General features: G+C 35.3%; 1 protein-coding gene across 1 annotated transcript in view; it reads left to right on the top strand.

The window, feature by feature from the left end:
- The window catches only part of LOC124389308 (cadherin-12), a 118,829-nt gene that overhangs the window by 60,066 nt on the left and 42,695 nt on the right, over positions 1 to 16,068 (top strand). The window contains exons 4-6 of the mRNA XM_046854661.1: positions 5,345 to 5,464; positions 9,804 to 9,971; positions 11,873 to 12,060. Of these exons, the coding sequence (XP_046710617.1) occupies positions 5,345 to 5,464; positions 9,804 to 9,971; positions 11,873 to 12,060 (476 nt within the window). The remainder of the gene's footprint in view (positions 1 to 5,344; positions 5,465 to 9,803; positions 9,972 to 11,872; positions 12,061 to 16,068) is intronic.

The raw sequence follows: 16,068 nt of genomic DNA, 5'->3' as shown, positions 1-16,068 counted from the left end.
TGTATTAATAAAAAAAATAAATGTATCCAGGCTGAACAACCACCATATAGAATACAAGCAGAGAAAAGACTGAGATGACATAAATAAAATAAAAGGATATATATATATATATATATATATATATATATATATATATATATATATATATATATATATATATATATATATATATATACAACTCAAAGTTATTTTCATGTTTTACAAATGACAAAATTAAGGTGAGTTATCTTGTGCATTTCATTGAAGTTCAAACAGGAAGTTTATAATTTATACTTCACCTGTATAGCAGTTATTCATCATATAGAAACTACCTCAGATTTCAGATAACAGCTACATACTACAGAAATTAAGAACATTAAGAACATCCTTTTTTAAAACATAGCAACATGTGGCAGCATTGCACTATCCATCACCATTGTACTCATTGTATATACAGTAATTGCCTTTCTGTGAACTGTTTATATTCATATTTTACATTTCATATTGTTCATTTGTGTGTCATAGTTTATTTATATCTATTATATATCATAGCCTTACCAACCTGTATATATGTAAATATTTTACACTGCTACCACTTCTGGTTAGATGCTAACTGCATTTCGTTGCCTTGTACCATAACTTGTGCAATGACGATAAAATTGAATCTAATCTGAAGCTAATTTATTTAGGCTGTACAGTACAATTGAATACTTAATACCCTAGTTGTAGTACCAAGTAGTTGCCTTGTACCATAAGTTGTACAATTCAATATTTAGGCTGTACAGTTCCATTTGTCTTGAGGTATGTTTACTTGAATAGGTTTTTAAATATGTAATTCTTGCCACTTTATGGTTTTTATCTTTTTTTTTTTTTTTTTGTTAACCTTCGGTGCTCACATCATATATATATATATATATATATATATATATATATATATATATATATATATATATATATATATATGCTACTTTTCAAGTAAAAATTCATAAATAATAATATAATAATAATAATAATAATAATAATAATAATAATAATAATAATAATAATAATAATAATAATAAAAGTAGGCTTTTATTGTAATTCCAACAATATACAGTAGAGTACACAGTAAAACAAAACAACATTCCCCCAGGACCAAGGGGCTACATAAGACAACATAAATTAACATAAAATAACACAGAACTACACATAACTAAGTCAGACACTACATGCAGTGCACGTGCAATATATTTAGCACTAAACAACACAAGACATTGAGTCATAGACGCAGTAACACTGCAGCTTTGAGCAGCACAGTAGATTTATGATTGTGCAAATTATTTGTGCATTTGATAATACATACTGTACATGTGTTCTGTACATATGTATGTTTATGATATTCAGTTTTTTTCTAGTATGTATTTCTGGTCCCCCTTTTTTTAAATTAATATTGCATATAGTACATCTGTGGTTGAGCCCTGTAATTGACCAGCATCTAATGTAAACCAGTAATTATAATTGGTTTGCATAGTATAATTGGTTACAAGGGCCGAGACCCAAACTAATTAAGAAAACATACAACATTTTATTTAAATTACAAAATACTATTAAAAAAATGCAGTGCCAAACAAACTGCTTGCAACACATATTTACCCATGCTCCTCAATATTCTCTTCTTCCTCCACCACATCCCAGCCATTATCCAGCATCATAATCATCAGAACAGTTGCTCATTTGATGTCTCATTTTCTCATAATGTCCATGCCCTTATGGTTTTCGTTTTTATTTATTTATTTATTTTGCCTATGAAAACATCAACAGTCTTCTACAAAATTGATATAAATAAATAAATACAATTTAGGTAAAAACTATTAGGTAAATAATTAGACAGATTAGTAATAAGTAATAAATATTGTTAATTATAATCATATTCATTATTCTGCATTTAAATAACATGATTGTTTCTGTGGGATATATATTTAGGATGTATAGGATTAATGCATGAAGAATTTAGAAAAAAAAAATGTGATTAGAATAAATTTTATTATTATTATTATTATTATTATTATTATTATTATTATTATTATTATTATTATGAAATAGTTTTTAGGAACTGATGATATACACTAATCAGGCATAACAACATGAGATTGTAGCATTATGAAAGGTGAAGTGAATAACACTGATTATCTACTCATCGTATCACATGTTAGTAAGTGAGATATATTAGGCAGCAAGTGAACATTTTGTCCTTAAATTTGATGTGTTAAAAGCAGGAAAAATGGGCAAGCGTAACTATTTAAGTGAGTTTGATTAAGTGCCAAATTGTGACGCCTAGACAACTGGGTCAGAGCATTTCCAAAACTGGACCTTTTTTTTGGGTGTTGTCGGTCTGCAGTGGTCAAAATCTATTAAAATTGATCCAAGTAAGAAACAGTGGTCACCCACTGACAGAATGACTGGCAACCAATACTCATTGACGCATGTTGGGAGCGAAGGCTGGCCCGTGTTGTCCGATCCAATAGACGAACTCATGTATCTCCAATTTCTGAAAAAGTTAATGCTGTTAATGCTTGATGGGTCCGTTATTGTTTGTGCATGATCGTATGTATTGGTTCATGGCGGTCTGTGTGATCGCGTATACGTATCCCGCTACGTACCCTTCTTCTACTCCGCATTCTCTCAACGGCACCCCGGATTACCCAGATCCTGCTGTTTTCCATGTTCACGCTATCTGCACCACATTTATCCGTTGCTGCCCAGCGCTGCGCTTTCCATAGCCTGGATCCGTGGATTCTCTTTTCTCTTTCACAGAACTTCGTGGACCGCGCTCCCGGAGCCCACCACTGGATATTACTGCTTCGCTACAACTATTGGTGGATTATCTCCTGAGTATTCTCAATAAACTTTGTTTGCGTTTACTTCGGTTTCAGCCTCCTTCCGCATTATAGGTTATCCCGATCTGCATGACCAATCAAACAAATTGCTGCAACGATGTTGTGTAAAAAACCTCCAAAAACACGTGCATGTACATTCTCATTCAATAATGCACATCACGTACATAAAGAAATTTCAAGCCCGTTAATATATTGCCGCCATATTGGTTTTCGTTTGTCTCGATCATCGGTTATCTCGACGCTTTTTGGCGTCCCCTAGGCCGGCGACATAACCGGGTTCCACTGTATATATATATATATATATATATATATATATATATATATATATATATATATATATATATATATATATATATATTTAGTAATATAATGTATTATATTAAACAATAAAATTGTCTATTATAGATCTTTTATAGACAATTTTATTGTTTGTAAATAAAAATATATTCATTCACAACCTGGTTGCAAAAAAAAAAGATGATAGTAACCTAGCAACCTGTTGTTACTTGGGTATGTAGAATTTGGTTTGAGAATCATACTGACATATTGATATTTAAAATGCTTTCCTTATTTTATTATAGATTAACTAAAAGAAAAGAAGTAATATTTTGACTAAATGAAGTTATTGGAATGATAGAAATGTTGTAACTCTGGAAGATCCTTATGTCTTAATGCTCTTTGTTTAATTAGCCTAAGCAGTGGTTTAGCCTGCAATAGTCTACTATATGCTTACAATTATGTGGGCATTTGACCATCACACATTTCTGTTTTAAACATATGTTTTCAGATTTTTGAGTGTGATTGTGGGAATTGCACATCCAACAGTAATACCTTCGGTAAAGTTTGGCAGGCCTGGGGTGCATTCCAGTTCATAACAAAAATGTTCGTTGTGGGAGGCCAGCAGTCTGTGCAGGCCACCGAAATCACTTCAGCCTTGGCAAATCATGCTGGAACAGGTTTGAATTAAACCCCTTTGTTCCACTGAAGAAAAATCATAATGCTGTAGAACAGAAATATTCTATAAACATTTGTGCTTCAAACAGTGTGGCAGAACTAGAACTAGCTAAATTTCTCAACAGAAGACTTATATTAGGTTATGATGGTCAGCTATGCAAATGCATTGTGCCATATAGAGTACAGTATGGAGTCAACAAAAGTTGCGGCAATATAGTTATTAAAACATACATCTTGTCCACTATAGGCACCTCTACAGTTAGAGCATGACTAGCTGTCTAGTTCAAGTTATTTTCTTTATGTAGATTTTAGGTGCGCTAATTGTTTTGTAAAAGCAATATCAATTCGTTATTTTTATTAATTGTTTGCAATCACAACTGTTTCCTGTAGACCCTGGGAAGAACTCAGATTTCTTAGTATGTGGTACAAACAAATGTCTTTATGAACATTTTTCTCCAATCATTGTGCTGTGCTCTTGACACCTAACAGCACAACAGAATGAAACAAATACTGGCTTGTTGATAATAAAAGTTTCCCATTATGTTTTTTGCAACCTTGAGCATGGCTGACTTCCCAGTGATGTGTCTCACTCAGGGGTGTATTTAGTAGGCAATTTTTTGCACACGCAATTTATTGTTCTTTGGGAAACAGACTGGAAAAATCAAAGCAATTAATAAGAACTTTTTTTGTGTTAAATCTATAAAAAGCCTTCAAAGCCCATTCTAACAGCTACTAAAAAAACAGTGTGTGATATTGACTCTGAACTATATGAAATGTATACACTGTGGAAAAGGACATATTCTCTGTCATTAATTCATTAATCTCTTTCCAAGTTGCCAAATTTATATGCTGCTACAGATTTTTTTAAATTTTTTTTAATATTTATATATATATATATATATATATATATATATATATATATATATATATATATATATATATATATATATATCAATGGCATACAAAAATATGTTTGACTTGGAACAATAATCAAGCTAATTAGTGCTGCAAGACTCAATCTAAAAAGGTGTGTTACACTTCAGCAATTTAGTTCAGTTAAGAACATATAGTCGACTCTGAATGTCATCACTGCTGCACTTATTAATTCTCAACCACATCCTAAATAAGATCATGGCCTTCTTCCAGCATCCCTTCAGCACTGCTACGCAGTCAAACATGGCTGGCCTTTGTTTATTGGATTAAAACCTAGATCTTGTTCAGCCAATGTTTTAATGCCATTGTTAACCACCTGCTAGCCACAGGGTACTGTGTTAATAAAGGCATAAGCCTATTAGCTTAAGCAGATTAGCCTGATGTGTTAGAAAAATATATAGTCTACTGCTGAAAACAACCACACACATGTTCACATCTCTCTCAGATATATCAATTCATTTTCCGCTATTAGAAGGTAGAAAATATGTAATTTTCTTCTGTAGAAATGAATTGTAATAGATCAAAATGTAATAGATTTCCATAAATTACACTTATTTGGACCCTGTTTTTATTTAATTTAATTATTATTTTTTTTTTTGCAGGAGCTTATGTGACAAAAGTAACGGCAACAGATGCAGACGACCCGACTTATGGCAACAGTGCAAAAGTGGTGTACAGCATCTTGCATGGCCAGCCATATTTCTCTGTAGAACCTGAAACAGGTAAACTCCATATTTCATTCTAAATGTCTGTATTTATTAAAAAAGTGGTATCAAACCTCTTTTGTATGTATTTTTTACGGTGACCGAGAAGTGCAAAACAAATCAAGAAACAAATTAACAAATTAGAAAATACTAACAAAAAAAACGAAAACAAAATAACAAATGTAAAAACAAAATAACAAATCCAAAAACACAATGACAATTCAGACAAACTGGAAAAAGGTAGGTTTGTGAATGGAACACTTACCAATCATTGGACGAGAAACCTGTCATTCAATATATACAGGAAGTATGAAATCAGGGAGGTGGTAGCTCAGTGGTTAAGGCATTGGGCTTTGGATCAGAAGATCACAGGTTCAAATCGCACCACCACCGGCTGCCACTGCTGGGCCCTTGAGCAAAGCCCTAAAACCCTCCCCTGCTCAGTTGTAAGTCGCTCTGGATAAGGGCGTCTGCCAAATGCTGCAAATGTAAATGTAAATCTTATACCTTTGTTTTTTGTACATGTGTAAAGTTCTCTGTTTACTTCAAACTATTTTTTATTTCGATAAGTGCACCTTTAAATATAAGAAAATAACAGAAGTAAACATTGGCAAGCAAGAAGAAAATGGAATTAATTCAAATCTACTTTGAAGAAGGACATTGATATGCAGTGATTTTGGAGATGCTGCAGAATATCATGACATAAAGATTAGTTTGTACACTTTTACACATACATTCCAACTTTCTCCTGCCGCAGACTGTTGTACTTCAGACGCTTTATTGTCTGATATCCATAACTGGCTTTACCCAAAGGTTCCCCATCTAAGAAATTTCACTGTAAAGGACAATTTTCATGCACCTGTTCTATGTATTGAAATGTAAATTGTACTTGTTATTGCCACGTTGTTTGTATATGGCTAATTGCTTAATAGAAAAATAAATTTAAAAAAAAAGACTGTTGTACTTCCTGTATATTTTGAATGACAGGTGTCTTGTCCAATAATTGATAAGTGTTCCATTCACAAACTATACCTAACTTTTTCCAGTTTGTCCGAATTGTCGTTGTGTTTTCGGATTTGTTTATGTGGGGGTTTTTGTGTTTTTTTTTTTTTTAGCAGCAAATAATAAAATTCTTATGTAAAAAAGAAAAAAAATTAATTTGCTTTTTCATTTATAAACGTAAAAAGGCACACTTTTCAAAATAAATTGTCTTGTTCCAGGAAACATCAACAACCTTGATGGTTATTATTTTTTAATTAGAAATGTGCTTAATTAATTACATTGTTCATTATTTTATAAAATACAACTAAACCTCTGTAGCATTCTTCTTTGTTGTTCAGTCAAATTCAATCCATTGCTCTTTGAATAGAAATTGGCACAAAGCAGCTTTACAGAAATCTGGATGTAGATTTAGATCACTAATAAACAACATGAGGAAGAAATGTTGAGCCAGACTCAAAAGGGAATCTATTTGGATTACACCAGAGAGGGGGATTATAAATAATTGCAATTTACAGGTGTGGAAGGGCGAAGACAAAACAGTGTTAAATTGTATTGAAGGATGTTAAGAATAAGCATATGGTATTGTATGGTATTGTATAAACATATTGTGAAGCCTTTATGATTACAGCAGTTGTTCTTAAGATATAATCAAAAACATCTATTTGTGTATCCACTAAAGCAAAGGTGAGTCATAGGCATAAATGAGTTGCTAATCATTAGAAAGATCTATATATGACTGCATAACAGAAGGTAACACAGGCATGAGGGCACCCTGGGATATCAGTATCCTGCCAGGGGGACATCAGCATCCCCTGATAGCTGACAGCATCAAAACATCCTGATTATCCTTAATTTGCTAACCCTGAAACCTCAGATCTGCACCTTAACTTAAGAGAAAAGCAATTTAACATACTTTCTGATTAAGCAAATAGATTTTTAACCTGGAAACCCAAGACAGATGCTGAGTCCTGAACACTAATTAAAAAGGCTGTTCCTTAGGTAACAAAACAAACAAACAGACATTGTTCGGTATTATTCAAGGTACTAATTAAGATGCACTCAGATACTGTGGGGTGTGTGAGTCCATTCGGTGCTTCATAGGTCATTAACAGAATTTTCTGATCAATGCAAAATTTTACTGGGAGCCAAAGTAGCATAGATTAAGTAAAGATAATATGGACTGCTGCAATGAGGATTAATTAGAGCTTTATGAACCTGATTTAAGATCCAGATAAGCCTAAATATAAAGTGAAAAGCTTTTTTCTGCATCACATAATAACATACTCTTAGATTAGCAATGTTTCTGAAAAAACTGGTAATATTATCCACACAAGTTTTAAGCACACTGGAGTTCATAATCACAGCACATGCTTTCACTTCTTCACATGAAGGAATTTATATTTTGATGAGTTTTGCAGAAGTTACTTTTACTATCTGCTGCTGAGTCTAGTATAAGTAGTTCTGCCACACAGCTGCATGGCATCACAATAGTAGTAAAAGTTAATATAAAAAGATAAATGTACCCAGAGGCAGCATATATAAACAAACAAAGCCTTGGCTAAGGAATATGGCCTTGTGAAACACCAAACTGCTTTGTATGCGTGCACTCATCCATTCAACATTAACTTTTACAAGCTAATGGCAATCAGTCAAATAGGACCAAAACCTGGAAAGAGCCATTCCTTAAACCGCAACAATTTGTTCTAGTTTATCTTAAAGCATATTGTGATTTATTTATTGCATTAAAAGCTGCACCGAGATCAGATAACAAAAGTAATGCATTAGATCTAAAATAGCCATGTATGACTAAATGTAAGTCAGTATAAACATGCTTTTTTTGCCCAGTATTGTACCTACTTAAAAAAAAAAAAGGTTAATAAAAAAATAAAAAATATAAAAAGGAAAATTTCCTGTCAGAATGAAGTCAATCCACAGGATCCAATTTAATTACAACATATCGACCCCATTAAACAAATGGTGAAAAGCTGCTTGATTTCATTACGTTGTGGCTGGTCTGTGCAATAGATTCACATCAGAGGGCAATTCTAAACTGTAACTCACTTTGAAATGTGGGAAAGCCATAGATATCCTGTCAACTCAATAGCCTTAAAAATCAATGTCCATGTGAGCAGGTGCTACATTTCACATTACCCAATAATCCAGTGAATGAACAGTAAGCTTGCTTACATTTAATGGTAATCTTCTCTATTGTATGAAACATAATTTAAATGCTATTAAATAAACAGCAATCATGTGATATAATTGTCATTAAAAATTCTTATTTTCTATGAATTCAATTAAATAGGACTATTCAACAGATGTGAAGTATAGTTTAAATCAAAACACGTCATGTATTACTTGGATAAACAATTGTAAATAAGTCAGCACACATTCAAACATCACTGCTCTGACATCCCGAAAATCCGTTGGTTAGGATTCATTTAGACATCACTATCACTGGAACCACACAGAGTACTGATTCAATTTCCCGGGATTAAATTTCCTGTGCAGCCCAAAGGGGTTCATACTGTAACAGGAAGGACAAATCAACCTTCCTCGTGTAATGCTATAACAAAATTGATAACTCCTGTATAGACCTACATTACACACAGCAAGAGATATAAATAGAAAGAAAAAAAAACGAACAGATAAATAGGAGAGAAAATGAGAATGGGAGGAAGGTGGGATCAATCATTCAGCACTTCACAGAGCCATGCGTTTTGCTAAAATTCGAACAGCGCATACCTTTCATAGTGTTCCCTTTCTCAAAAACCCAAGAGATAAAATGTGACATCTTTCCATATTACCTGATACCAGTGCATGAACCACCTCTAAGACCCTTTTAAACATTTACCTCAAAGTCTAATTTTGCCCGGTAGGGTGTTTACCTGATCTGTAAAAGCATCGTCTGGCATTAGATACGTTTTTCTGTACTTAAAATATAAAAGCAACAAGCTTTAGTCAGATACAAAGAATGAACTCCTCACCAAATGACCTCCATTTTTTCAGAAAAGATCAGTGGAATTATTTTGTGAGCATATATCAAGAATCAGTGTTGTTGACCAACTTTTAAGACCACATAAAACGTTTGCAAGCCAATTGGAATATCAATGGAACAAAAAAAAAAAACATTGTTCAGCATTTTTAGGATGCACTTTGGTAACTTTTATTTCTAAGGACTTTGTGCATTTAATGTTATGCTACTTGGCTGTGCCTCTTATCTTCAATATATTCTTTACATTCAAAAATTTTTTTATTCCATTTCTGAACATTGTTCTGTTAGTCACCTCCTACATGCTGACCTAATTTCCAAATAATGCTGATGCTTTTTCTTGACTTTGTTTTTGGTCAAAAGGAGTTATTAGGACTGCCCTACCTAAAATGGACCGTGAGGTAAAGGAGCTTTATCAGGTGATTATCCAGGCCAAAGACATGGGAGGCCAACTGGGAGGTCTGGCAGGAACCGCAACCATCAACATCACCCTTAGTGACGTCAACGACAACCCACCTAGATTCTCCAAAAGTAAGACATATATGATTACATTACTTTAATGATTTCAAGCTATTTTCTAAATGTAAAAGGTTTATAAAATTCTGCAATAAATTTCAGAACATGATGCAACACTTAAAGAGATTTTGGTAAACATAATTTTATATTGCAGTATATCAGATTTTAAAATAAATGATCAAGCGAATTTTCAGGGTACTTACACCACTTTCAAGAGCGCTTTACAGGGTGTTTGATCTGTCAAAGCTTTTTCATAAAAAAATATATAATAATATAAAAAATATCATTAAAAAAGCTTTATACAATTTTTTTTTGTTTTGGAAAGAAAACTATAAAAATATATCCAATGCCATGTCTAATAAAAGGTCTAGAGTTGATTGTAGATATGGCATTTTAAATTGTAGTGCAAAGTTATTATCTCTAACCACATAACACTGCTTCTGAATCATCCTGGCCCTCATGTTAATAATAATAATTTGTTGATGCACTGTGTGCTGAGGGTGGCATGGAGATGACCTGGATAGAATTGCTGCTTTAAAGCTTTGAAACTGTGCACCTCCCATAGCATTCTGATGGCTGGATTGCCTACTAGGTGTGACTGAGTGCAAATGTGTGTGGGCATGTTGTCCTGTGATCAGTTTGTATTTTTCTATTGTTCTGGGGATAGGGACAGACTCCAACACAGGCACAACCAAGATAAAGTGGTTTCTGATCAATGAATAAATACAGATTGAGTTTTAAATACTAAATTGGACAATATAGTTTCTCTTTTATTTAATCTTACTGTTGATATCTAAGATTTGTTTTTTCTTTGCATCATTTTGTCATAATTTTTCAAAAGCGTACAGACATTTCACCACACATACAGTGTCTCTATGTATTGTATATAACGGTGGACTTTATATTGTATAATAAAAGTGTATATTTGTGTAATTAGCTCAGGAGAGAATAGTTTGACATTTACTGCATGTTAGATTCTGTCCCTTGTGGATGTTTTTTTTCTTACCCTGTTTTTCTCGTTCAGTACATTGCTCTACATTGTCTAATGACTTTCCAATTAGCTGGGTTGTTTCCCCCCCCTCAAAAAAAAGCCACTGAAAATTAACTGCATCTAATCAGTTCTACCAGTGGTGACTGCAGAACATTAAAAAAAAGGGAGTCCAAAAAGATTAGAGAAAACTGGCATGTATTTTATCTAACATTCAGAATAAATAATATTTACAAAGTTACCCTACTGAATGTAAAGCTTAATTTAGTCTTTTGGAAACATAAGACTATAATGAACACCACTCTAATGCTTTATGGTATGATTATGGTAAAATCTGCAAAATGTGCAGCTAAATCTCTATAAATAATAATTGTTTATACAATTGAAAAATTGTATAAAAAAGTAAGATTCACCGTTAAACTTTACATTGCATGTTAAATTGGGGAGGTGGTAGCTCAGTGGTTAAGGAATTGGACTTTGGATCAGAAGGTCACAAATTCAAATTCAATCACCACCACCAAGCTGCCACTGTTTGGCTCTTGAGCAAGGCCCTTAACCCTCTCCTGCTCATTTGTAAGTTGCTCAAGGCATTTGGCCAAATGCCATAAATGTACATTGTGTACCTTTTCACTGTATGTGAAGCCTACATTAGATGTTGCATCATATCGTGCAGTTTCAGTACAATGAGATTCTTTGTGAATAATTAGTTTATAATATTACAATTTTATGGACCCCATCCAAGGAAGTCATCACTGAATAGAGTGCATGTCTTTTTTTGTATATACAAATAGCCTAACTATCACAACTTCTCAATATTTACAGGATTAACACTGATTGTTATTTTGCATTTTACGTCAATAAACTTTAAATAAACTTATCAAAATGGTACAAATTAATTAGAAGCCTAATCATATGTTTCCTACACCAGATACATTTCACTTGCGTGTGCCTGAGTCTTCAGCGGTGGGTTCCGCTGTGGGCCGAATCAAAGCCCATGACCTGGACATTGGTAAAAATGCTGAGGTGGAGTATAGCATTGTCCCTGGAGATGGAGGAGCCATGTTTGACATCATAACCAATGAGCACAACCAGGAGGGCATCATTATTCTCAGACAGGCAAGACTTTATTATTGCATTACACTCAGATACACACACACTCTGTGTGCAAAACACAATATATTTTGCCTGAAAAATTAAGATAGTCTTCTAATAATGCAACTGATATGTGAATACAGTACATAAGCCTTTGCATGAAATGAATACCTTACTCTAACCAATTCTTGAGTCAGTTTATCTTTTTTAATTATTCTTTCAAGAATAATGTCATGAATGAGAATGTTGTATTGTACAAACAGGTATTATTTTAGTATGTAGGGTCATAGAAAGCTATAAATATATACCATTTATTTTTGTGGTCTACTGGAAATATTTGTGCTGTTGCTTAGCATTCAGAAATGATGTCTAATTAGCTTAAGACATACTTATTTTCCAAAGCCGATATCTCCCACCTGCTTCATGTTAGATTTATTTAAAAGTTAGAACAAAGAAAAACTTTTTTTTGCTTATGACCAACTGTGGGCAATTGAAGTACAATAGCTTGTCTGTTAAAACTGTGTGCACATATTTTCTTCTGAAAAAAGTGCAAATGAACCCAGACATGGACGCAGTTTACTGCAAAACTCAAAAAACAGTTAAATACACACCTGCATACAAGCATGACACCTTATAAAAACCCACTGTTGATACATTTTTGGGCTACTTTTTAGGTGTGTAATGGTACATGTATCTATAATGAAATTTTTCTTTGAGCACATTTTTTTTGTATTATTATTATTATTATTACATTTAAAAACATACACACCAATGCAAGAGGTATAAAAAAAAAGATTAAAAAAAAACTATATTTAGTGCAGTGTCACTATCGCTACTTACTCTGCACCAGAAATAAGATTTGCTGTCTGGCTAGTGCTGTGGATTCTTTATTTTTTCATTTTTTGTCCAGTTCCAAGAATTTCTCTTAAAAGGAAAAAATCCTGACAATTCCATATATTGAGGAAGTGAATGAATGAAGAAATTATTTGAAGTATGCTGAAATAAGTATAACAGTTAAGTAGATCATATATTTAGATAATTAACTGTTAAATGTAAAATACTCTCTCTCTCTCTCTCTCTCTCTCTCTCTCTCTCTCTCTCTCTCACACACACACACACACACACACACACACACACACACGTACGTCTGTATAACTCCATATAAACTATTTAATTAATTTTATTTTCACTTTTTTTTTCTTCTTTTTATTTCGGCTGCTCCCATTAGGGGTCACCACAGCAGATCATCTGTCTCTATACCCTGTGTCCTCTACATCTGCCTCTTTTAAACCAACTACCTGCATATCTTCCTTCACCACATCCATAAACCTCATTGGCCTTCCCTTTTTTCCTCCTTCCTGGTGGCTCCATCCTTAGCATTCTCCTACCGATATACCCATGTCCCTCTTCTGCACATGTCCAAACCATCTCAATCGTGCCTCTCTCACTTCGTCTCCAAAACTTCCTACATGCGCTGTTCCTCTAATAAACTTATTTCCAATCCTGTCCATCGTCGTCACCCCAACAAAAAACCTCAACAAATCACAATCAACAATCAGCTCTGCTACCTCCAGTTCCACCGCCTGTCTTTTAGTCAATGCCACTGTCTCTTAACCATACAACACAGCAGGTTTCAACGCCGTCCTATAAACTTTCCCTTTCACTCTTGCAAATACCCTTCTATCACAAATCCTGCTATCACTCTTCTCCACCCACACCACCCTGCCTGGCTATTTTCTTCACTTCTCTAACACACTCTCCATTACTTTGCACTGTTGACCCCAGGTACCTAAATTCCTTCACCTTCACCACCTCTCCTCCCTGCAACCGCACCACTCCACTGCCTTCCCTCTCATTCACACATATGTATTCTCTCTTACTCCTACAGACTTTTATTCCCCTTCTCTCCAGTGCATATCTCCACCTACCCAGGGTCTTCTCAACCTGCTCCTACTCTCACCACAAATCACAATATCATCACAAACATCATAGTCCATGGAGACTCCTGGCTGAGCTCGTCCATCAACCTGTCCATCATAACTGCAAACAGGAAAGGGCTCAGAGCCGATCCTTGGTGCAATCCAACCTCGACCTTGAACCAGTCTGTCGTTCCTACTGCACACTTTACTGATGTCCCACTGTCCTCATACATCTCCTGCACTACCCTTACATACTTCTCTGACACACCTGACTTTCTCATATAGTACCACAACCCCTTCCCACCCTCTCCCGCCCCCCCTCAGCACCCTGTCCTTCACTTTCTCTAAATCCACAAAGAAACAATGCAACTCCAACTGACCTTCTACATAGTTCTCTATCAACATTCTCAAAGCAAATAATGCATCTGTGGTGCACTTCCTTGGCATGAAACCGTACTGTTGCTCACAGATGATCACCTCTTCTCTCAGCCTGGCTTTCACTACTCTTTCCCATAACTTCATGGTGTGACGGATCAACTTTATTCCCCTGTAGTTACTGCAGGTCTGCACATCTCCCTTATTCCTAAAGATCGGTACCAGCACACTCCTTCTCCATTCCTCAGGCATTCTCTCACCTTCCAAAATCCTGTTAAACAAATTGGTTAAAAACTTCACTGCCATCTCTCTTAAATATCTCCATTCTTCTACTGGTATGTCATCTGTTCCAACCGACTTTCCACTCTTCACCCTTTTAATCGCTGCTCTCACTTCCTTCTTACTAATCCTTTCCAGTTCCTTCTTCACCATCTCCACACCATCCAACCTTGTCTATCACTCATTTTCCTCGTTTATCAGCTGCTCAAAATACTCTCTCCATCTTCTCAACACACTCCCCTCACTAGTCAACACATTTCCATCTCTATCCTTTATTGGTTTAACTTGCAGCACATCCTTCCCAGCTCTGTCCCTCTGCTTGGCCAATTGGTACAAATCCTTTTCTCCCTCCTTAGTGTCCAACTTCAAATACAGCTCCTCATATGCCTGTTCTGACACACCTGGGGAGGTGGTAGCTCAGTGGTTAAGGCATTGGGCTTTGGATCAGAAGAGCACAGGTTCAAATCCCACCACCACCAAGCTGCCACTGCTGGGCCCTTGAGCAAAGCCCTAAAACCATCCCCTGCTCAGTTGTAAGTCGCTCTGGATAAGGGCGTCTGCCAAATGCCGCAAATGTAAATGTTCTTTGGCTTTCGCCACATCCCTCTTTACCTGCTGCCGCATCTCCTTGTACTCCTGCCTATTTTTCTCATCACTCTCATCACTGTTCATCCCAATTCTGTTTTGCCAACCTCTTTCTCCTCATGCTCTCCTGCATTCCCTCATTCCACCACCATGTTTTTTGTCTTTCTGTATATTTCCAGATGTCACACCAAGTACCATTCTAGCTGTCTCCCTTATCATTTCTGCAGTAGTTGCCCAATCATCCAGCACCTCTTTAGCACCACCAAGCCCCTGTCTGACCTCTTCCCTGAATCTCACACAACGGTCTTCCTCCTTCAGTTTCCACCATCTTATTCTTTTTTTTTTCAGTCCTCTACCAATCCATCTTACTCATTTCAGAATTTTTCCTTCTCCTCCATCTCACAACCCACTTGTTGAGCATAAGCATTGATGACATTTATCATCACCCCTTTAACTTCCTGCTTCACGTTCATCACCCTATCAGAAACTCTTTTCACATCTACTACACTCTTACTGTACTCTTTCTTCAGAATCACCAGTACACCATTTCTATTTCCATTCACACCACGAAAGAACAGTTTAAACCCACCTCTAATGTTCCTGGCCTTACTCCTTCTCCACTTGGTCTCCTGAACACACAACATATCTAACTTTTTCCTCTCTATCATATCAGCTTCCTCTCTCCCTTTACCAGTCATAGTACCAAATTTAAAGTACCAACCCAACCTCCACTCTCCTACCCTTCTCCTTTCCCTGCTGTCCCTGTAGACATCTTCCACCTCTCCTTCTCCTCCTTTGGCCAACAGTAGCCCAATTTCCACCAGTACCCTTGTTGGTAACCCGGGCCTCGACCGATCCAGTATGAATTTCTGAT

Source organism: Silurus meridionalis, chromosome 7 (genome assembly GCF_014805685.1).
Source record: "Silurus meridionalis isolate SWU-2019-XX chromosome 7, ASM1480568v1, whole genome shotgun sequence".
NCBI classification, from domain to species: Eukaryota; Metazoa; Chordata; class Actinopteri; order Siluriformes; family Siluridae; genus Silurus; species Silurus meridionalis.
This window is presented reverse-complemented; position numbering and strand designations above follow the sequence as displayed.